This window comes from Marmota monax, unplaced genomic scaffold (genome assembly GCF_021218885.2).
Source record: "Marmota monax isolate L192 unplaced genomic scaffold, Marmota_monax_Labrador192_F-V1.1 WCK01_AAM20220418_F8-fsc00095, whole genome shotgun sequence".
NCBI classification, from domain to species: Eukaryota; Metazoa; Chordata; class Mammalia; order Rodentia; family Sciuridae; genus Marmota; species Marmota monax.
Window position 1 is genome coordinate 6,608,438 of NW_026695244.1, and position 24,602 is coordinate 6,633,039.

General features: G+C 38.5%; 1 protein-coding gene across 2 annotated transcripts in view; it reads right to left on the reverse strand.

The window, feature by feature from the left end:
* Window positions 1-24,602, reverse strand: part of Plekhm3 (pleckstrin homology domain containing M3) — a 219,853-nt gene that overhangs the window by 144,085 nt on the left and 51,166 nt on the right. For both annotated transcript variants that reach the window (XM_046462966.2, XM_046462964.2), the window contains exon 4: window positions 6,293-6,438. In XM_046462966.2, the coding sequence (XP_046318922.1) occupies window positions 6,293-6,438 (146 nt within the window). The remainder of the gene's footprint in view (window positions 1-6,292; window positions 6,439-24,602) is intronic.

The following is a 24,602-nucleotide window of genomic DNA, read 5'->3' on the forward strand; positions in this document are numbered from 1 at the left end:
AAAAATAATTAGGATTATTAATACTCCAGAGGACAGACAAGGAAATGCTTAAGATGACAGATTTTACTCCATTCTGAAAAGCCATTTTTTTTTTCTCTTTTAAATGGATGTTTAAGCCAGTCACGTACTTGCTATTAAGGAAGCAAGCAGATCCAACAGAACGATGTCTGGTTTTAGAAACTGATAGGTCCAAATTGATCCTCACAATTAGGAGCATTAAGTTAAATCCTGGTGTCTGAGTAAAGAGACAGACACTGGTAAATGGAATACAGTTATTTCATGCCAGTAAGAGCTGATCCAGATAAAATCAGCTAGCTATGTTCCTGCTTTAAAATCTTCCCTGGTCCACTGAGAACGCTGGAAGGAGTGGTCTGACGAAGGAGATTTTCATCATAGGCAGCATGGATGAAGTGAGTGTACCTAGCAGATATCTTCAATTAGCTACCTATCCTCTCAAAATCAAATCTAGTTACTTGAATGACTGCCACAATACAACAGCCTGCTTTATAGACAGAGTACAAGTGTCAGTGACAGCTCTATGTTGATTGTTTCCGTGGTCTTCAGAGCACACTCCAAACACACCTGGATCTGCTCTTCCATGCCATGCCTTTGGAAACCATCTCTGACTTTTTCATTTTCTCAGCTAGTGCCACCTCTCTCTGCTTTTGCTCCACTAATTGATGTGGATTCTGCTGGCAGGTGCTACCAGCCCAAGTTCTCAGCAGATCACAGGGCTGGGACTGCCTCACATGCTTGCTCTCTACACTGTCAAAGCCCTGCTCGAACATATTAATCTAAACCAAACTTAACCAGCCTTCTTTCCCTCTAGCTACGTTTTTATCTAATACACATGTAGACAATATATTTATAGCCTATATTCAGTGTCAAGTATAAGGTAAAGAGGAGAGCATGATAGCTCTTTCTGGTGAAGGGAAGGAAAGAATTAGGAAAGGAAATGAGGTTTAAGATGGCTTTTAGGATTTGCTGGGCTGGGTGAGGACAAAAGGAAGCCAAGAGGTGTGAGACAGCCTGGCTTGATGAGGAACAGGAAAGAACGATGTGATCTTAATGAAGAGACCAATGGAGGTGGGGGTGATGAAAGTCTAGAAAGGCAGGCAGGGACAGGAGTGCAGCAACATCTTGTACATCAGCTAAGGGAATGGTATTTCTCTTGCAATTATGGTAAACACTGTCCCAAATGAGCACTTACTATGTGCCAGACACTGCACTAGGTGCTGTGACTCATTTATTTAAACAAACAGCAACCTTATGGAACAGGGACTTTTATTATCTCCACTGTAATGGTGAAGAAACTGAGACTAGGAGAGTATAAGGCACTGACCCCGGGTAAGATTAGGACCAGAAGAGGTGAGGCTCAGAAGCACCATTAGAAGGCTATTAACTTCCTTCCTGTGAATGATGCTGAGCTCTGAGCTAATGATGCTGGCTGCTTAGGAAGGGCAGGTGTGGCAGAAGGAGGAGGCCAGAATATCTCCCAGATCTGGCAGTGGTGACTATGGGGCTATTCACCAAGGCAGGCAATGTATACCTGGGGAGACATTTGGTGAGCAACGTGATCATGTTGAGTTTGACATGTCAGAGGACAGGCTTCATTCTTCCATTCACTCAGTATACATCCATGCCTATCTACTGTGTGCCAGGAACTGTGCTAAGATACTCTCCCTGTGCCCAAGAAGCTTGCTTTCGTTATAGAGAAAAAAAGACAAGCAACTGACTGTTGAATAGACGTGATGACAATGAAAAGAACTTCCATTCATTAAGTGCTTACCACAGTCATTTGATAAGTGCCTTCCTTCTATTATCCCGATTCACACAACTCTTTTAAGTAAATTATGAATTACAAGAAGAACAAATGCTTCTTTGACATATACTAGTGATGCTAGGCACTATTCTAAGAGCATATGCTTGAACCCACTGAACAGTAGTAACCCTGTGAGGTATTATTACCCTCCTTCACAGATGAGGAAACTGAAACACAGAGAGACTTGTCCAGGTAAAATAACTTGTCCAGGTCACAGAGCTAATAAGCAATAAAAACAAGACTTGAACCCAGACAGTTTGTGCTCATTTTATAAATTAGGAAACTGAGACTCAATCCCATTTGAGTTATTTTTTCCCAAAAAAGTAAGCACTTAATAAGAGGCAGAGGTATGCTTTGGACAAATCCCTGTTTAACTCTAAGCCTCTGCTATTAAACCCCTAAGTAAGCACAATTTTTGAGACCCATGCTTGATGTGATGGTGACATAGAAGAGACAGCCACTGATGCAGCAAATGAGGAGAGATGAGGAGCAACAGCGATTTCACCAGAAGATGTGCTCTTACTCACTCTGAAGAATGAACAGGGATCCACTAGCTGGATAAAAACATCTGGAGCACACATGGAAGGATGATCACTGAACGGGAGAAAGTGCTGTTCTTTTTCCCAGCTTAGGAGAGAAAGTAGGAAGGACAAATACAAATATAGATAGATTCATAGACATTCCCATTAATATCTCATAACCTCCATTTTCCTTGCAGTAGAAGGCAAGATCAGATGCCAGGAAGGATTGGGATGAGGAATCTTAAGGACAGTGAAAATTTGGCTGCTGGATAAAACAGGTGACAGAGCTGCCCAGGGATATAGAAAAGGTTATACGTCAATTGGCTGCTCACAATTTTCATGTTCATTTTAGGCTTCAAAGACTCCACCTACTTGCTCCAGATGACAAAGTTACAATAAAAATAAGTAAGTGTCTTGCATACAAGATTCACTGTTCTGTGGGCAAGACACAGGACCATAACAGAATTCTTTCTTTTTTTTTTTTTTTGTTACAAGGATTAAACCCAGGGGTACTTTACTGTTAAGCTATATTACTAGACCTTTTATTTATTTATTTTTTATTTTGAGACAGGGTCTCACTAAGTTACTTAGAGCTTCATTAGGTTGCTGAGGCTGGTCTTGAACTTGCCATCCTCCTGCCTCAGTCTCCCAAGTCATTGGGATTACTCAGCATGCATCACTACACCCAACCCATAACAGAATTCTAAATTTAGAGTACCACTCCAGTAGGGAGTTAGATTGCTGGATCTGCCAAATTCTACAATGCTGAACAATACAGCTAGTTAACTCATATATATCAAAGACTACTAGATTGAAAACTAAGGCTAAGATGTCTATTGGGCAATTAAAGCCACAGTCTTCAATTTCAGTAGCAAAGTAGAATTGGAGTTAAAAGTAGGATCATCAGCATATGAATCCTAGTAGTTAAAGCAGAATAGAATCCCAGAGGCTGAGACAGGAGGATCTTAAGTTCAAAGCCTGCCTTAGGAACAGCGAGGCACTAAGCAACTCACTGAGACCCTGTCTCTAAATAAAATACAAAATAGGGCTGGGGCTGTGGCTCAGTGGTTGAGTGCCCCTGAACTCAATCCCCAGTACCCAAAACAAAACAAAACAAAACAAACAGAATAGAGGGAGATAATCCAGTAGAGTATAAAGTGAGAAAAGGAAACCAAAGAAGGAGTTTCAAGGAATGCCAATAACAAGGAACCAAGGGAGGTAACTGCGAAAGAAGTTAGAAAGGAGGAAGAGAACCAAGTGTGTGTTATCAAAGGCAAGGTGGGAGAATTCCAGGAGAGTATGGTCTACCTGCTCAAGTACTATATACCAGACAAGTCCAGCAGAATAGGAAACAGTCACAGGTCAACTCGACGGGTCAAAACTGTGTCGGAGAAGAGAGGAGTTAAGGCCACGATCAGAAGCAGAGGAATGGACCTTCTCTAAGAGTGGTCCTCTGTGGTTGGAAGGAGGGCAAAAAGGATGTGTGTAGATGAAGACAAGATTTTTGGTGAATTGATGGAATTATTACCCAATCATGCAATTTTCCCTATGAAGTAGAAGGTAAAGGCAATTCTCAGAGTAACTGGATCTGGGTCCTTAGTTTCTTTTGATGATGAAATGAAACAAATTGGTAGAAAATACTAGTGCAGATAGAAGGGCTTCTATAAGCTCCAAATATCACATCTACCTACCCATTCACCCACATGCATAGATTGCCATTTTTCTCATTCCATGCTCCAAGTGATGGCCAAACCCTCCTGTCTACAATGAATCTACCCTCACTGACTCAACCACATCATTCTAGCAATTCTCCCCTCTCTCCTGGATTGAATCAGCAGAGAAAATGTGCTGTTATTTTTTTCCACTAAAACAAAAACAATCAAACCTAACTTGACTCACTTCTCTTTGAATTTCTCCCCATCTCTCCTTTCCTTTAGCACAGAGCTTCTCAGAAGAATTGTCTTTTGTCCCTTCCTTGTCTATGTGGAACCCACTGCTCTTACCACTCCATTCAACTGCTCTCATTAAAATCACTAAGTACCTCCACATTACTAAAGCTGATGGTCAATTCTTCCTGCTCATCTTATTTGACCTATCAGCATCTGTCACGATTCACCTGGGAACACTTTCTTCACATGGCTTGTCAGATAGCCTGGGCTTCTTCTACCTCATTGCTTACCCTTCGTGGCCTCTTGGCCTTCTTTGCTGGTCCTCCTCTTTTCTCTACCTCTTTGAGTTGGAGTGCCCCCAGGCCTGAGTCTTCTCCCCATCATGGTCGACTTGCAGTTTTACAGCTAAACAACCTGTTACCTGTACTTCTTGGGCAGCCTCCTTGGCTCTTCTGTGCAAAGAACAAAGAACAAAGTGCTTCACACTTGCTCTCCTTATCAAATAAGCAACAGTCCACATGGAGGCCTGAGGACGCCTCTGAAAAGTGTTCCTTCGGTAGGCCACCACCTAGAAGACCTCATAACTTCTCTCATGGCTCCAGCTCCAGGGGCTGAATGTGTCTGAAGACAGACCTTTATATGGGGAGGACAGCCACTCCACCATGAGAAGTATCTGGGATTATATAAGCCTTCTCCAAAGATCACCAGATGCTCATGCTCATACATTATTTTCCCATTTTATCATCCCATAACCTTGTGATGTTGGAGATAAGATAAAAAAAAAAAAAAAAAAAAAAAGACCAGGGGTAGCCCAGTGATAGAGTCTTGTTTAGCATGAGCAAGGCCATAGGTTCCATCCCCAGCACTGAAGAAAGAAGAAGGAGGAGGAGGAGGAGGAGGAGAAGAAAAAGAGAGAGAGAGTAGCCTATCAGCACTTCACAGAAGAATACAAATGATCAACAAATACATGAAAAAATGTCCAACATCTCTAGCAATTAGAGAAATGTAAGTTAAAACTACACTGAGATTCCGTCTCACTCTAGTCAGAAGAGCAATTATCAAAAATACAAGTAATAATAAATGTTGGCAAGGATGTGGGGAAAAGGTACACTCATACATTACTGGTGGGACTGCAAATTGGTGCAACCACTCTGGAAAGCAGTATGAAGATTCCTCAGAAAACTTGGAATGGAACCACCATTTGACCCAGTTATTCCACTCCTCGGCATATACTCAAAGGACTTAAAATCAGCATACTACAATGATGTGGCCACATCAATGTTTACAGCAGCTCAATTCACAATAGCTAAGTTATGGAACCAACCAAGTTTGCCCTTCAACAGATGAATGGATAAAGAAAATGTGGTATATGTACACAATAGAATATTACTCAGCTATAAAGAAGAATGAAATTATGGCATTTGCTGGTAAATGGATGAAACTGAAGACTATAATGCTAAATAAAGTAAGCCAATCCCACAAAGGCCAAATATTCTCTCTGTGTGGATGCTAACACACAGTAAGGGGCAGGGGAAGAACAGAAGTTCATTGGATTAGACAAAGGGGAATGAAGGGAAGGTAGAGATGGGAATAGGAAATATAATAGAATAAATCAGATATAACTATCCTATGTTCATATATAAATAAATATATGACCAGTGAAACTGTGCATCATGTACAAGCACAAGAATGGGATCCGCTTTAGAATAAGTTATACTGCCTGTATGTATAATATGTCAAAATATACTCTACTGTCATGTAAATCTAAAAAGAAAAAATTTTTTAAAAAATGGCCTATCAGAATTCTCTTTAAACCTCTATCATTAATTTTCAAGGCCAAAAAGTCTAAGTTGCTATGTATCTTTTAAAATTAGGAAATTAATGAGTCATAGTTAAGAAGCCTTTAATCTGAGAGATATGTAAGAATATTAAATAAAATCTGGCAGCTCTTATGAGACTACCTAATTAAATCTGCTTCAAATTATTTTGTTATCTTTTATTAGAATCTACCTGCAACAAGTGGACACCTGAATTACTACTAAGTCAGTTTTTGGACTTACCTTATATTTTGAAGTATCCCAGTTGTGGACTATGCGTGCTGGGATGAGAAAACTGTCATCCACATGGCAGCTGCTGCAGTAATACCAGCCACTGTAATTGCACACCTTGGCTTTTCCGTTGGAAAGACCAATGGGTCGCTGGCAGCCTGTTCAAGGCAGAAGAAAGTCTATGACTGTTGTGCTTTGATACCAGAGGACAAGGCTACACAAATTAAATGAAAGTCTGCAACAGGGTACAGATGAGTTCCCTTCTTCCTGGTCTGACCATCTCCACCCTCTCTCACTACTTGGGGGGCTACTGTGTCACCTAACTGCTCTCCTGTCTCTGGTCTCTTCTGATTCTATTCTATTGCTTCTTCATTCAGCTGCTAGAGAGCAGTTTCTCTATAAACACACCATTATCTCCTGGCTTCTCAGAGCAAAAACTTGATTTGTACCAGGCAGTTTGCAAAGAGCTTCTCATACAGGCTCTGGCCTAACCAACACAACATTTGTATGAAGAAGATATCATCAGCTCTAATTTACCTATGTAAAAAAGAAGATTTTTTGCTAGGTTACACATGTTGTTTGAGGTCATCAAGCCAATAAATGGTGGAGTTTAGATTTGGCTCTAGGTTTCTCTGATGCTAAAATGATTCTAAAATCTGATATGTAGCCTTGCTTTGCTTACAAAATCAATGTAAGGAATTTGGCCGTTGACTAGCCCCATCTCACCTTTCCAGCTTTCCTTCTCACTACTCTCCAATGGGGATACAACCTCTTATTCCAGTCAGATAACTCTCCACATCACTCCCCAAACAAACACAATGTGTTCATTCTACCCTACACTTAGTAGCTCACATTATTTCTCCTTTTACAACACCTTCTCTGCTCTCTATGCCAACAAATTCTGCCCGTTATTCAAGAGCACTGGCCGCTGGCAAGTGACTGCTAACACCCGTTTCATATTTCAGAAAGTTTGTGATTCTGTGAGCATTGTCCAGCTATTGCCAGGGGCCCTGGTAATAATCATGGCCCTGCCACAAAGTATCCATTATTTTTCTTTGGAAGCGAAGTCCTACCTCCTACATAATGAGAATGGAAATTCTGTTATGATCATCCCAAAGGACAAAATCCTAGCAGCCCCAGAACTGGTGATCAAGAATACACAAACAGTATGACTATTCTGACATTTCCGATCTGCAGATTCCATTTCAGAAATCCTTCCACTATGGTACTTCTCACGGTTGGGTGCCAAAAACTATGTTGATCTAAGAGATCTGACACTATTTCATGATGCAGAAAACTGAATTACTGTTTCAATAACAAGAATAATCATGTAATGATCTGTGTTGCACTCCATTTCCATACAAGGAGCTCAAACGCATTTATTTAACAAACTGCCAACCTAAAAAGATACTGATTCACATGAGCTCCTAAAACAAAAGTATCAGAACACCCAATGGAATTTCCATCACAAATAAAATGACATTCATAATCAGATAGCTTCACGGTGCATCTTCCAGAAAGAGAATTAGATCCTACTCTTGGTAAACACAAGAGGTACTGAAAAATAGTAAGTAAATATGTAAGTGTTATGCTTCAAAAACTTGATCCTCCAGTGGATTTCATTACTATTGAGCAGCAACAAAATCATTACAAGCTCCTGTTTGTCAGGCTGGCTGAGGAAGGAGAAAGAATGCATGCAAGATAACGAAGAACCAAACAAGTTCCTGCTCTACAGAGGAGATGCCGCGCAAGCCCAGGCTGTGGATGTTGGAATGCTTTTTGCTGCACTCACTGTCTGCGTTACTCACTTGGCATTTAGCACATGCCTCCTTAAATGGTCTTGCCTTTCTATGGGCTTCTCCAGCCAGCCACATTAAATTTCTCAGATATATATATATATATATATATATATATATATATATATTATCCACAGCATTTAACACAGAGATTTACACATACTGGACCATCAATAAATGTTTATGTTGAAGGAATGATAAACTAAGTATTATCTGGCACATGTACACTCATATACACATAAAGAAAATTTAATTTCCCATAGCTATTCCAAAAGTAATCCTTTTAATCTGACCACTTGTCTCTTGCAACAGCCCACTTTCATTACCATCCCTGTTAAAATATGTTGCCCATTCTATGAACTGTATATGAAATGTGTTCACATATAAACTATGGGACAAAATTCAGTGGAACCTAACATATCCTAGACACTAGAATATTGCTGTTTCCAAATATTAGAAATAGCCAAACTAAATCGACACTGAAGCGACAGAGAATAGAATTCAATCTTTCCTAATGATTTAGAAGGTGAATCCTGCAGAAATTCAGGATCATTATAGTTTAAATTGTCACAATAGAACACTAAAAAAACAAATTATTTTAGCTTTTTGGTTGTTTGAATTTTGGATATAGTAAACATTAGTAAGCATTTCCTAAATGTTTATATATACTTTAGTAGGTACTGCTAGGCTTCAGCCTATGATTTTAATGACTTTATTATAATTTTCTGGATGCAACAAGACAATATTAAAATATGCATTTGAAGAAAACACATAGGCTAAAAATGTTTAAATCAGTTGGGCACACAGGCCCAAAGCTGGGGGTTCAACTATTGAGCAAATAAGCCAAACATTCTCACAATTTTTCAGAGAGGTCTCTGGGCTCATAAAAGCTAAAAGGATGAGAGCATATGGCTAGGGTTCATTCAGGGTTTAGTTTAGACAAGAGGAGCAGCACCTAAACTCCTACCCCTAGTCCCTGGGTATCTTTACCTTCATACCCTATTTAGTCATGCCGTCCTTCTCTCAGTGCTGAAATCACCTTATTGACCCAGAAGTCAGCTTGAACTTGTCCATTTGCCTGGGGACAGCTTTGCGCACATTGTGTATAGACTAGAGTCAGGAGACCTGGGTCTCCTCTTCCCCAGGGCTCAGGGTGAGCCTGATCCATCAAACTCTCAAGGCCTGCTTCCTTGCCACAAAATAAAGGGATTAACCTAAATTAGACTGTCAAATTCAACACCAGAATGTTCTGGAGATGGTGGTGAAATACTTGGACCCCTTCCTCTAAATGAATTCTATTGTGTAGATTTGGAGTAGGGATCAGGAATCTGCATTTCTAATGATCATCCTTCCCTGTCTCTACCAGGGACTCAGATGGATAAAAGCTAAGGTCTGCTCCCTTATTTCTAGGTTTCCTCCAAGGTCCCTCCAAGCTCTTAAGACTTTCTGTTCAACCAAAGTGCAGAGGGCACACAGACTGCTGAGTGTAAATCTCATTATTTGTCACATAGTTTACTTTCTAGGCTTTCAAAATCAGCATTTCAGGTTCTTAGTCAATTTCTAAACATTGGCAGTATAGATGTAAGCTGAGTTCATTTTACATATATTTTCCAGAGCATTCTTATCTCCACTAGGAAGTACTCCATTCAACTTGGAAAGAAATAAAAATTTTCACCCCCAAATCCAATGTATTTGTCTTTGAAAGAACATAGGATGGTTGGGAAAAAAGATTAGAGGCTAGTTACTGGCCTGATGTAGACTCATTTTCTAAAAAACAACACATACCATCTATTTCAACAAAGAAACACTGGGTCTTTCAATTAACTGCAAGATTTCCTTTAATATCATACTAGCAAATCATGGACTAAAAATGTCTGAAACAATTCTCCATAAAGATACACAATCTCGGATTTTACTTTATCATTGTAAGGTTTCAACAGGGGAAAAAATGTGTTTTCTTAATAATGAGTGTTAAAAAACACATTTTTTTAGAGAGTGCCAAAGCTGGATTCTGAAAAGCAACATTATGGGGAGAAAAATAGAGCTGCAAAGTAGGGACAAAAAATAATTAATTGAAATAACTAATTAGAGCTTATTTACATATATTTTTATGTACTTTCCAACAGATTTTTTCAACAATGTTTCTAAATTAAAGGGCATTTGTAGAAGGGAACACTCTACATGTTAGATCAAAGCAAATACATTCTTTCCAGTCTCTTTTTGAAACTTTTCAGTGTATTCAATTCATAGGAACAAAAAACTATCTCACAAGAGAACCCATTTGCCTTTTTATTTTTTTATTTTTTGCTTCCCACCCCACTTCAAATCTTTAATGAACACATGCTCTGAAGAGCTTAGCTTCCCCTCTGATACACTTTTGGAAACAAATGTCACCATTTAACTGAAATCCTATTTGCTGCATGTACAGTCCATTTCCCAAATGGCCTTTCACTAAGACACCCAAAGAATCTGTTGCTGGGGGTTGAAGCAGAAATTTTGGCATGAACTTCCACGAAGCACAGTCTTTCTTCTATCAAGAGTACCTAGTGAGCTCAGCTGGCTACAATGTGGTGTTACTGAAGTTGAGATCTTGAGCAGGAGCCAAGATCTTGAGCTACTTCATAGCTACCAACTTCAGTCCGCCTTCCTGGCCAGGAATTGAGAACCCACAGGTCTCTGAGGGGAGTAACATCAGCTGTGCTGGGCCCAAGTGAATCTCCCTCATGGAGGAGAGCATGCACAGAACGCATTTAAGCTTGGTCAGTTACCGCACCCGCTTCCCGTCCCTTAAAGTAAGCTTTTACCTAATTTTAAGGTAAAGCCAGTTCTTTGTATCTGAAGGTAGAAACGCTCTAGAAAAGAATAAGGGCAAATAAAAGAAAGAGAAGGTGCCTTTGTAAAAGGGAGGAAAAGAGATAAACAAAGTGAGAAGACAAATTTTCACCTGTTGTGTAAAAAGAGAAAAAACCTGGTGTCACACCCTCTTTAACCATTTGCACAGGGTAGAACAAGATGTCCACAGAAGTGATGAAGGGACTTCCCTCTCCTTCCCTTCTTTTCTTCCAGGGTCTTGGCAGGGATCAGTGAGCTGGGGTAAGTGTGACATAAAATGTTGCTCAAAGACCTGGGCTTTGATCATAGGTTCTCGAGACCAGATTTTCCAAAATGAAGGAAACCAGAAATTGAGGTTCAATGACTTGCTATTTTACAAGAATTAGTGGGGAAAGTCATGAAGAATTTAGTTTTCCTAGATTACAGTCTATAAGCATTGGCTCATTAAGTAGTTAAGTGTTGAACTTATACTTTTTAAAAGAAAGTGTTAAATTTGGTATAAATTGAAAGTTCTGTTTATTCAACCTGGTATTAGCACAAAGCTGGGCAACATTTAAACATAGGTCTGCCTGACACAGCACAAGCAATTTTTTCAGTGTAACCTTGATTAAAGGAAGTGGAAAACAAACTTGGGCCCTAGACTTGCATCCTCCACAGTCAGAAGGGACAGAGCTGAGATGTAAGAGACACTGAACACACGTGTGATTTCAGTTAGCACAGTGGAACTGAGAATATGGAATTCTACACAATTGTAGAATGAAAAGGGGCAAAGGGTGAGGGACACTGAAAAATAACTACCCAGAAACCAGTGATACAAAACTTTTCCTGTTTCAAGCATCCAAGTTTCTCTGGGCCCAGGTGGTGACCCATAGAGTAAAAGGCATTTACTTAGGAGAACTTTTAAAAAATCAATTGTGTACCACCTGTAATTGCTAATAATGAATATGATGACCTGGTTGTTGGAATTATGGATCCACTATAGACTGCAACGCTTCAAAATTATTTTCTCTATGAGGTTTTAAGTCCCTAGTAATAAATTATCTTCCCAGGGGATTAAAACTTTGTGGATAGGAGGAAATATACATGCTAAAACAATCCTCAAATATACTCACTGGGTATTTCCAATGCTACATACTGAAATTCTCTTCTGTTCATCAGAACAAGACATTTTTCTGATGGATTTCATATTTTGCACATCTACAAATTTTATAGGAACAAGAGATTATCCATGGGAAATTGTCACTCCTTGTTGGCTGAAACTTTGACTCATAAAGTTCTTCTGTACGGTCAGAGAACTGACACATGTTCAAAAGCATAAATCATACTTGAAAGGAAATTGTTCCTACTGTGGCTGACACACATTTAGGTCAACTTAAGCTGGCAACTGTAGAATGGACTACAGCTGTTGCTAGCGAGCTATGTCCTTAAGAATATAGCAGGAATAAATAACTTCTCTGAAATAAAATGGAGGTACCTAAAGAATCTTCCTTTTAACACAGAAATATGGTAAATGTTATCCTTGGAGAGTATTAGCACTGGGCATAGATGCAGCAAGAGTTGATGCATCTGATGCATATTGATGCATTACATCTAGAGAGACAGAGCAACAGATGAGACCAAGATAGATCCAAAGATATCAACTGTTAAGACAGAGGTCATCTGTGAAGCAGAATAATGTATTACTTGATTAATCTGCAGAACTGTGGCAATTAAAGAAGACAACCAATCTGAATACTAATTGGCTTAAAATTTAAAGTATCCTGTAAGCTATTTGGTGAGATTTTGCTTTTGTTTTGCACTGAATATTTACATAGCTAAAACAGCTTTGACTTGTAGGGCCCAGGTTGTATAAACAGTGCTAAAAGTAATATATTTAAATATGAAGTGAAGGGAATATCATGTGTAGGTAATTACTGCTGATTGAAAATATAAACTTGCTAAACTCTACAATATTTGTCTAATCTCATGGAATGTTGTTATTAAGATTAAAAATTGTGTGAAATAAATTAATAAATACCAAGTAGATTCCAACTCACATTGAGAAATGTCAAGATTTATTGGCCTTTCAGGTAAACAATGATTGAGAACCTAAAGTCAATATTTAGTCAAAATTTATCTTGAAAGGCAATAAATCTTGATTTTTGCTAAGGTGACTAAGTAAACATGTGCACTGTTCTAGAGAATCTGCTTTTCTATCTAGTAGATATCTGCCTTGAGTTGTAAATAAAATAATCTGGAACAGATTCTTACTTCCAAAAGGTATGATTTAAGTTGTTGAGTTATTTATTTATTTATTTTCTGGCAGTAAACTGTGGTTGAATCCAGAAGTGTTCTACCACTAAGCTACATCTCAGTCATTTGTTTAATTTCATTTCGAGACACAGTCTCACTAAGTTGCCCAGGCTGGTCTTGGACTTTTAATCCTTCTGCCTCAGACTCCCAAGTAGCTGGAATTACAGGTGTGTGCTACTGTGCCTGGCATGTTGGTAAATTACTTTTATTTTTCTTGCAAGATACATCAATAATAGTGTTTCCATTAGTGTAAAATAAGTTAATAATGCAATGTTATAAATTCAGCTTCTAGAATGTTTAAGTCAATCTAAATTTAATATTTTTTTCCATCTTGTTTTCCTCTTAATGTTCAATAACTAGATTTTCTCATTTACTTCTGTGTTTGTCCTTTCCCCAGAGATTTTCAAGAGAATGATGAGAAATTTAAAAATCAAAATAATAATAATAGGTAAATGGATAAACAAATATATGGTGCTTCATAGACATCTTCCATAATATACACTTGTGCATGTGCACATGAGAATGTATTCATTTAATCTTCATATCAATTCTACAAGGTAGGTATTATCTCCATTTTACAAATTAAAAAACTGACAGAGAGTGATAAAACAATTCTGTCCACAGTTGTACAGATGGTGAAAAGTCTGAGTCCAACAGAAGTGGCTGAAGTGGCCCTTGATCAGCAACGTCAAGCAACTATAAAAATGAATTTTCACACAGGTATTTTATGGAAGATATAAAAATCGTCTCCTTGTGGATGACAAAATGACAAGAACAAAAAATTAATTAATTTATACAAAAGAACATGGTTCAGTTCATTAATGAATTTGGTCTAGGGCCTTACCAGCATTAGCATCCCCTCTGAACACATTTGGTGAGATGGGGAGCAAGAATGCAAATCTACAAGGTAGAAAAAAAAAGACAAAGGAGGAAGCAATTCACAACTAACTACGGAGATCAAGAAGGTGGTGTACGTATGTGGGCAATTGAGCTGGACCTTGAAGAAAAAGATTTTGAAAAAATGATATCAGTAAAGGCTGAAATCAGAAAAATACGAGTATGTTTGGAAAACATGAGGGTCATAAGTAGACGGATGTTGGGAGAAGAGCTTGGGGTGATAAAGTGAAACTAAAACATAAGAATGCCAAATGCTCAGGGTGAGGGGTCCTTACTAATCAATAAGATAAAGGAGTTGTCTCGAGAAGGAGTTTTGAGAGGATTAATTAGTAAGAAAATACTGGGAGGGGAGAGAACCAGTTAATAAGTTATTGTACCAGTTTGTGCTTGATAAGGTGGTAGGCTTGGGAACAGCAATGGAGAAAGAGATGTTACAGAACAAAATGCAAACAATTTGGCAACTACCTGATGTCAGGGGTCTGGAAAAGGGACCAACAAAGATGCCAATGATGTTTTGAGCTGTGACCATTACATGAGCTCTATCAGAGGGGCAGGAGGTTGGAGGTGGGGGCAATGCTATTTGGCGTATTCGTTCCAAAAAAACAGAGTTTAAAAATTTGAGCTACCAGGTCAACTGATGTCAAGAGCTCAGTTTTTTGAGAATGATTACCCTTTATTGTACAAAAGAAATTAAATTGGATATTCTCTTGTTATTGAAAGCATCAGATATATTTGATATGGAATGTTAGTTGGTGAGGGTTCCATTTCTATAACCTACTATTTTTAATTAAATCAACCCATGAAAATGCAGAGGTCTTAGATTATAAAATGTTAATTGGTTTGAATCAACATGTATTTCAGCAAAAGACATTTATTATTTTACAAAGAAGTGAGAAAAAGCTGAATGAGGAAAATTGGACATAGTTGATAATCCTGGTTTCTTGACAGCCCAGTGGTTCTCAGCCAGGGGAGTTATCTGTCCCAACAGACATTTTTGATTGTCATAAAAGGGAGTGACAGAGTTACTGATATCTAGTGGATGGAGGCCAGGGATACTGCTAAACATCCTACAATGCACAGAACAGCCCTGCACAACAAAAAATTCCTCAGCCCCACATGCCAATAGTGCCACTGTTGATAAGCCCAGTGACAGTACCAAGACAAGAGGGTCAAGTAAGATTTCCATATACTGACTCTACTTTGTCACTTTTCTCTGCCTGCAATGGGTATGCCATCTATTACAGAGGAGGAAGAGTTTTTTCCCCAGCTCTGCTTTCTTATAGTAAGAAAATAGATTCTTGGGGCTGGGGATGTGGCTCAAGCGGTAGCGCGCTCGCCTGGCATGCATGCAGCCCGGGTTCGATCCTCAGCACCACATACAGACAAAGATGTTGTGTCCGCCAAATACTAAAAAAAAAATATTAAAAAAAAAATTCTTAAAAAAAAGAAAATAGATTCTTGCTGCTCAATTAGTTTGAAGAAGTATCATGAAAGACAGACTTTGTCCACATGGTACCACTAGGTGACCATGAGTGATGATTAGAGCCAGGCTTGGGGCTCTTCTCTTCGCATACTAATCCTTTTGGTAAAACACTTGCCAACCAAGAACTCTTACTTGAAAAATAAGTGCAAAACCAGAAAAGTTCAGCTATGCTGTTTCAGACCTGAAAGTTGCTGCTGGTGGGACTGACACTCCTTTGTCCCAGTTTATCTCTGTCAGTTGAATCTTAAACATGGGGATACTAGGATTCCTTGTGTGTTCTCCTACAATCCCAGACAGGGAAGACAGATCAACTTCACTGTCCTTGTGAAAAGACAAATGCAAGGATGGGCTTTGTGGAACTTATGCACTAAGAACTTTGGGGGAAGATATCTTATTAAATAAACTGTCTTACTTGAATGTTCCTCCAAACCAGTGCTGAGTTAGATTAGACTGATGCAAAAGGAAAAACAGTAATAATGACATTGTCTCTTAACTTTTTATATTTTGTTCATCATGGACTGTTGAGAATTAATTTTAATTTTTAATAATATTAAAATATTATTTATCTTGTTTGCCAAGGTTTTGGGACACCCCTTAAATTCTAAAGCAAAAGACTAAAGCAAAGACTTCACTCACCTTACTCTAGTCCCAACCCTGCTCTGTCCCTCTTGTTTCAGAGAATCCAATGTATGCCCCAATTATATTCTTTCGACAATGATTTCCCTAGGTATTTAACATGTTATTAACCTCCACTAACTCTCTTTGTGGTTCCCCAGTTACATCTCTATTAGGATGCTTGGAAAGGCCAACAACTCTTATTGGCTTAGAAGTTCAGATTATTTTGCGGGGGAAGCAACCTGTCTTTCCTGACTCTGTTTCTGAAACTTGTCTTTCCTCAGCTTGGATTTAGAAGTCACATCTTGCATTAATCTCATCAGGTTTGCAGTTTGATCACATGCAGTGCCTCTACAGCATCCCCCTGACTTCTCTTTCACGTCATTCCCCATTCTTAACACCTGCTTCTCTTATATTTTACAAGCATCTCATCTCTTTGAACTTTACAGTATCTTTAAACACAATCTTTCCTCTTCTTTGCTAAAACCTTTGAAAAAACCCCGACAGCATCTCTTAGAGTAATGTCTACTTGCGCTATTTTGGTAATGACAACAATTTGATAAAATTAAAGTCATGAGAGTGGATCTGAGTAGTACTAGGAACAGTCTCAAAGTGAAAAAGATTACTTTCATCAGCTTCTCATAAATCCATGCTTGGATTTCTTCATTTTCACCCCAAACCAAATTCTTTGTGTTCTGTGGGATTTAGAGAATGCCTTTGGTTTGCTTTTCCTCTTTATTCTTTTACCTTACACCTTCTAATTTCTGTCTCTCTAAACATGTGACCATCTCCAAAGCTAATCTTTTAACTAAATGTTTAGTATTTGAAGATACGCTGCTAATAATCGATTATTTAGACTTGGGAGGCAAGACACAGAAAAATGCCACAAGTGGGAACTTCTATTCTCTGGTCCTCAGGTTGCCATTTGAAAGGCATTTCTTAGAGTAACATACCCTGCTTCTCTCCCTTATCCAACCCTTATGGGTGGAGAAATAAGGCATCTGACTGGTAAGTTTAGAAAAAGTGCCTGGCTTTAGAGATTCCAGCTACCACACCATGTGTGTCTACTATTTTGTCTGACTCTGGTGTGTGTCTAATTTAGGGATCTATTACATAATAATAGAAGTGATCTCTAAGCAGTACATGTGATATTTTGATCTCCAACTTCCTGACCTCTTTATTTATTAGCCTGGTAAATTCCTTAAGGATGATGGCTCAGACAGCATCCAACAGCGGGAATAGGGAGGAAAGGCAAATGTGATGGTAACAACACACAAGACACTGGGTAAAGATTATGAAGAGATGGGGATGATTTGCATTATCAAGCACCTTTTGCTCAAGCTAAAATTCTTTATCTTAATGATGAAAAACATCATTTTCCCAAAAGCCATGGGTAGGCCACAGAAAGACTTCTCTTAAAGGGGTCACTTGAAGGACCTCCCCATATTTTCTGGGCAAAATTGCAGTGATATTGTACATTAATTTTGGTTCAGCAAATATTTTAAAACATTTGAATTGTTCTTAGCCAAGGAAGTTTAATCTTCCCTCAACATGGTGTACTATAGATGCTGACCCACAGGACTGGTAAGGTGGGCTCCAAGTTATTTAACACACCAGTAGCACAGCTACAAAGGGAAGACCAAGATCTCGTCCTCCTAATTTATTACTTAGTCTACTGGATCTGGATGCCTCCTAGCCATCACATCAAGTGTATCTAAAATTTTGTCTAGTGTTTAACAGTCTGGGGGCTTGAGAAGATCATCTTTATTGATGGAGATGAAGAAAGAGACCAAGACTTTCAAAGTCTGTTCCTCTGGGTCAGAAGCACAGGTATAGTGATTTGAAAGGGTAGTGATTTTCAGGAAAGCTTTTGGTTCAGCTCTACATGATTTACTTATTTTACTGAAAAAAATATGAGGAAGACAAAACCCTTGGTACCTGGTTATAATGTGATTTTCAATATTATAAGAAATTGAAATGAGCTCACATATCTTAAGTTTTAGAATCTTAGTTTCCTTCTAGAAATGGTATATAGCATGTTAAATTTTTTTCATTTAAAGGGAAATAAATTTAATTTTAGTAGTGACTTTTATATCTATTAAAAAGGAAACATTCTCTATATTAAACCGAGATCTGAGTGCAGTATCTGGGTTAGAGAGTGGGGACCACAAAATCTCTGGACATCGTCCCACCACCCTGAGTTGGGGCTCAGGGAGGCTGCAGCAGGCTGGGCAGCCAGGAGTTGGTCAATTTCTTATCTGTCTCTGAAGTTGCTTGGTTCTAGAAGCACACAGGAAAACACCACCAGAAACTTCCTTTGCCCAGGTAGATGCAATAAGGGCAGAAAGCCATATCACAGTAGTTGATTAGAAATGAGGGACAGGGCAAATTAAATGAGGCTTTCTCATTTTCTGAGGGGCAACCACATACAATGTTCATCCTTCCTTCATCCATGTGCCATTTTTGTTGTGGAAATAGCCCATTCAGTGTCCTTTGCCACAGTGTAATAAATAATTGTCTAGTGTTTGACCTTGGTTTCTGGCAGAGTGCTTCTAAAACTTTGGAATCTCCTTACATGATACAAGTGTCTGCTATTTATGAACCTCTCAGATAAAACATCTGAGTTTATGCTAATAGGTGAACCACTAAACAGCTTTAGGATTAGGTCTGATCAACCTATGTGATAAGAGGATTGGATTTTTGAGCCAGCTTAACCTCTAGGGAAGAGAAGGGAGTTGGAGGATGAATTCCATCACATGGGAATTGATTCAATTATACCTACAAAAATGAAATTCCACAAAAAAGTCCAGGCACTGAAGCTCAGGGGAACTTTCTTATTGAACTCACTGATTGATGGGAAGGTAATCTACCCTGGTTCCATAAGGAGAGAAAACAGAACTATGTTTTGGGGGCCCTCCTAGACATTGGCTTCTGAGTCTTTTCATTTGGTTGTTCCTAATTTGTATTCTTTACAATAAAACTGTAATTGTTAAATATAGCATTTTCCTGAGTTCTGTGGGTTTTTTTTTTTTTCCTAGCAAGTTGTGAAACCTGAGTGCATTGAGGAAATGTCTGAACTTGTATCCAGTCAGAGTGGAGGTGGCCCAAACCCTAAACCTGTGGCTGGCATCTAAAGTGGAAGCAATCTTGTGGAGAACTGAACCCCTAACTTGTGCGGTCTGGGCTAACAGTGCTAGAATTGAACTGCAAAATGTTGATTGCACAACTATATCAAATATGTCAACTAAACTCTAACAATACAGTTCCCAGAGCAGGGGGTTTGCAACCTCGTTGAGGAATCCTAGTTCCACTAAGAGGGGGTATTATGGTTAAGTAAGTTTGGAAATGTTCCTTATTTATCCCTTACTTTGGTATAATAAAGGCTCTGAGAGGACCTGTAGTCAAAATGTTTTTAAAAGTCCCTGGAAACTTGCAAAATCTTAACCAGTTTGCCAAACGGTAAATGCTGGTACCATCATTTTAAAGTAATTTTTAACAACCAAGATGATCAAGTAGAGAACACGTTGATTTTTATATACAGATGATATAGGATTCATAGAAAAGATGGTGAAAGCAGAAAACCCAATGATGGGAATAGACAGCAAGAGTCCAAAACAGAAGATGATCGGAAATATTTACTATGTACTTGTTACTGTGTGCCAGATGCAGAACCAGGGAGTTGGCAATGGACAGGACCAATGCAGAGCCAGGTACAGTTGTGCATACCTATAGTCCTAGCTATTTGGGAGACTGAGGCAGGAGGACTGCCTGAGCCACAAGCTCAAGGCTAGCCATGGCAACATAAAAAACAGCTCAACAACAACAACAAAAGATGAAACAATACCAACACAGCTCTTGCCATCATAGCATTTGCACCAAGTGGAGGAAACAGACATTAAATAAATAACACAAATGACAATATAATCTCAGTTATGACCAGCACTAGAGTTAGGGGGCACTAAATCAGCATTAGAGAGGAGGGAATCTAATAATCAGTGTGAGAGATTGGAGAAGGTGTTCTTGAGGAAGTAGTATCTAAGTTGGGGGTAGTGATGGGGATGAGGGAGAGGCACCCACACACACACAGGTTCTGAGGTAGTGGGAAGGAGCTGGTGCACTTGAGAAATAGAGGGAAGCAGTGTGGCTGGACTTAGTTGGGGGGGTTGGGATTGCAAAGGGTAAGCTGCAATCAAGAGGGGCAGGTCATGAAACGTTGCTGGTGCTCAGAGAGAAAGAACTGGGAAGGCATGGAATAGCCATGAGGAGAGGATGACTAGGGTCAGTCTGAATTATAACAAATCGTACTTGTTGAAGGTGAGACGAGATCTGGGAAAGGTCAGAATGAAAGGAGGAAAGGAAAGGACTTTTATGCTCTTTGTTTTTTATTCATGTGATTTAATTAAAATATTTTCAGTGTTGGCATATTTCAAAGCATATACGTGTATTTCCTACTACAAAATTAAGTTAGGTAGTCCCATACCTCAATTTCTGGGACTATTTGTGGCCCATATTTGTTGAATAAATGAATAATTTGATGAAAATATTAAGGCAAGAAATAACTTGGTATTGTTAATTTATCAGATTTTCTTATCTAGAGATATATTTTAAAATGACAATTTATTTCACTCCAGGTAGTATAACAGATTTTAGAAAACTCTCAAACAATTCTTTCAACGGGTCCATGAAAAGCTTAGGTTTTGCAAGGAACTAGTAGAAATTAAGGAATATCTTGACCTACCCCAGTCTATCCTAAAACCATACCTAGACCAACTTCTCTCCCAGTGAAAGGTCAGTAAATAGAAACTTTTAACTCAATGTGGAGTCCAATGGTACATTAACACTTTCTTTAGAAGTTTAGCCAGAAATGAGCATGTGATGAGAACAATGTTAACCAAAAAGGAAGCTACAAAAAGGGACAAGAACTTTCCAGACCAAAGTATAGCAACAAAGACTGGGAGAAATGAACGGCTTAAAAAAAAAAAAAAAAAAAGAGCACAGCTATGGCCTATGAAGTTCAGGAAGGTCTATCAAAAGATCCATATCTTCTGAAATTCAAAATGATTTTATTCTTCTGAAACATATCAAAGAGGAACATGTGACTCCTATGATGAGAATACCAGGAATAAATCAAAAAAGCAAATTTATATCCTATAAAATCAAAAGGCCTACTTATATAAAGTGATCAAATCTCTTTGAATTTCGGGATGTGAAACAGTTTAAAATACAAATTATATAATACTTTCTTCTTTCATAGACTCACATTACTATTTTAGCATGTTTTCACATTCTTATCCTCCATTTATTTTTATTTTAAATTATTTCTTGGACCTAGAAACTTAGGCTGTAAAAAGTAAAGTAATTCCTCCAACGATAGACATCAGAGCCAGGAAAAGGATTCCCATCTCCTATTCTTTCAGTCATTGATATTTCGACTGGTTTCACTTTTCCCCAAAGGAATAAAGTATTACTTATTAAATGAGATTTAACTGGAGAACATTAATCTCATTTTCTCTAATCTTCTATAGACATTCAAAGAATCACAGAATGAGAAATAGGAGAGACTGCATAGAGCAAGGGCATTCCCTCTAAAATATGCCAGACAGAGCTAGAAGAGTTGGAAGGAGAGTCAAAGACCTTGTAGTTTAACTGTGTGTCACAACTGCTTATTTATGTCTGCCTTCTAATTCTTCCTATTCTGTGAGGATGGGTAATGGCATTGTCTTATTTTCTTTATAGCATAGTGCAGTACTTAGTAGGGTTTCAATAAACATTTGTAGAAGGGCTGAATGAATAAATCTCTTTATCTTGCAGATGAGAAAATTCTAAATCAGACAAGTTAAGCACCTTGTCTTGAGGTCAGGATTTCCAGGTTTTGCAATCTCCTTGGTCAGGGTCTTGCATTTTCCCCTATGACCATGGTAAATCCAGTCCATTCTGAGTTACCTTCATCCTATGAAATAGATAAAACAGAGTGTGCCTATTTTCTCTCTAAATGGCAGCTTTCAAACATGCAGAGGGAAAACTATGTCATCCCTATCCTTGGTTATATTTCAGTGCTATGGTTTTTAGTCCCTTCACTATCTTATCACACATTTGTTCTCAAAAAGCAGAGTCCAGGCAGGCACTATGCTCACCACTGTGATCCCAGTGACTTAAGAGGCTGAGACCAGAAGATCACAAATTCAAGACCAGGCTGGGCAACTTGAGACTATGAGTCAAATTAAAAAAAAAAAAAAAAAAGGCTGGAGATATAGCTCAGTGGTAGAACATTTGCCTAGCATGTGTGAGGGCTTGAGTTCAATCCCCAGTAACAGGAAGAAGAAAGAAAAAAAGCAGCATCCATAACAAATTTCCGGATGAGGTCTTGCTGGGAATATTATCTCTTTTTCCTGGACCTGATTTGTCCAGCCATAGAAGCACAAATGCTCACTTCCCAGTTGCCTCATTTGCATGACCTCTGCAAGGTCAAGTTTCCTCTACTTTGTATCTATGCAGTTGATCTTCTGAGTGTAAGGACAGGACTATCTGGACTATAAACTTCATCTCAGTTGTTTTGATCCATTCCTCTGGCTTGCATTTCAGGATCTCAACTCTGACATTTTTACATATTAGTTGTCCAACCAAGTTTTGTAATGGCTACAATTTTAGTAAATATACCTATGATATCTTTATCCTGGTAATTATTACCATAGGTGGTCAAATACTAATAACCATTTTGTAGCACTTACTATAAATGCTAGATAGTATTCTAAGCCCTTTAACTCAATTTATTTGCACTACAAACTAATAAAGTACATGTGATTATTTCTCACATCTGGGATGAAAAAAAGGAGGTCCATGGTGGTTAAGTAATTTATCCAGGGTCACATAGCCAGTGAGCAGCAGATTTGGAAACTCAGGCAAAAAGACTCCAGTCTTTGCTCTAAATTACTCAACTATGCTGCTTATTATCATGTATCTTCACCAACAACCTTTTAGGCTGAAAGGGACCTATCAGTAAACAGTCCTTGGGTAAAACTGCCAATCATTCACAAAACAGCATAACTATAATCTCTTGATAACCCAAGCTTCTCTGTCTTGGGATTTTGCCAAATGCTTTCCTAAACACTAAGCACTGTACAGCATAGACCTGGCCTAGTTGCCTAGTAGTCCCCATTTTCCTCTGTGGCTCCTCAACCTCAGAGTAGAGACCTGGGGGCTACATATCATAATTGTACTGTAACTATCTCTCATAGTACCTACTATATAATGGGCACTCAATAGAAATTCAAATTTTATTTTTGACAGACTATTTTAAAAGCCAAGAAGATTTCCCCTGAGTTAAATTCTGTGGAAAATATAAGGACAAATTTAAAATGGGTTATGGAGTTATGAGCTTTCAAATTCTCTATAACATGGATTCCTTGGCATAAGCAGAGTCAGGGATGTAATAGTCTCCATGATGGTTTGCCCCCCTGGTCACCGGTCCCATACTCCTGCTCACCTACTTCAAGTCCTCACCATCTTTTGGGAGGGAAGATTCTGTGAGTCTTTGAAGAGGACAGTCTGCACCTCATTCCTATTTGCATATTCCCAAGGTGCCTGACAGAATACGTGTCACACATAAGGGGATGAATATATGCTTGTTGAAATGAACTCTCCACTAAAACTCCACTTAAAGATTTTGCTACCAGCAACCCCTCCATGGTCATATTTAAAGTGGGGGAAATAAAATTTAGCCTGTTAGTGCACATACCCCTAGGGATTTCTCCTCTGAGAGACAACAATTGAAAACAATAACAAATTAACTTGTCCAATACAATATGAGAAGGCAACAACAGATTACATTCTCACTTATCCAAGCTGTTCATATGCTGTAGGGGGCATATCTGAGTTTTTCTTCATTGTCTTTTCTTCATTGTCTATTTAGGGAATAGGCAGATAGCCTATTAAATCTTCAACTTATTGCTATTCCTACTAAGTGGGAGACAAATTTCAAAATAGCAATAAAGATAAGAATTGAAAATATCAAGAAAAATCTAGTTCTTTTTGTTTCCATCTTCATTTCCTTAGATCTGGAATTCTGATCAATAAAGGAACCCCTAATTTTTCACATGGGATTGCAAACAAATTCTGGCTACCCTAAACCTCTTTTTTATTTTTTCCAAGAGCGTAATACACTACTGCCCTTCTTGGCACTTAGAAACCAACAGATCTGCAATTTCACATGCATAATCAGCTCCCAGATTCAATTTCTCTTCTTCTTAACAATTGCTATTCTGCATGGTTTACCCCAAGGCCAATAAGTAACTAACTAGGCCCAACACAGAAATATTGCTTACTTCCAGTCTGGCAGCTATTTAATGAATAATTAACCACCTCATACTTTCTATCAGGGATGCTTGTATTGCTAGGGTAAAGGTGTCCT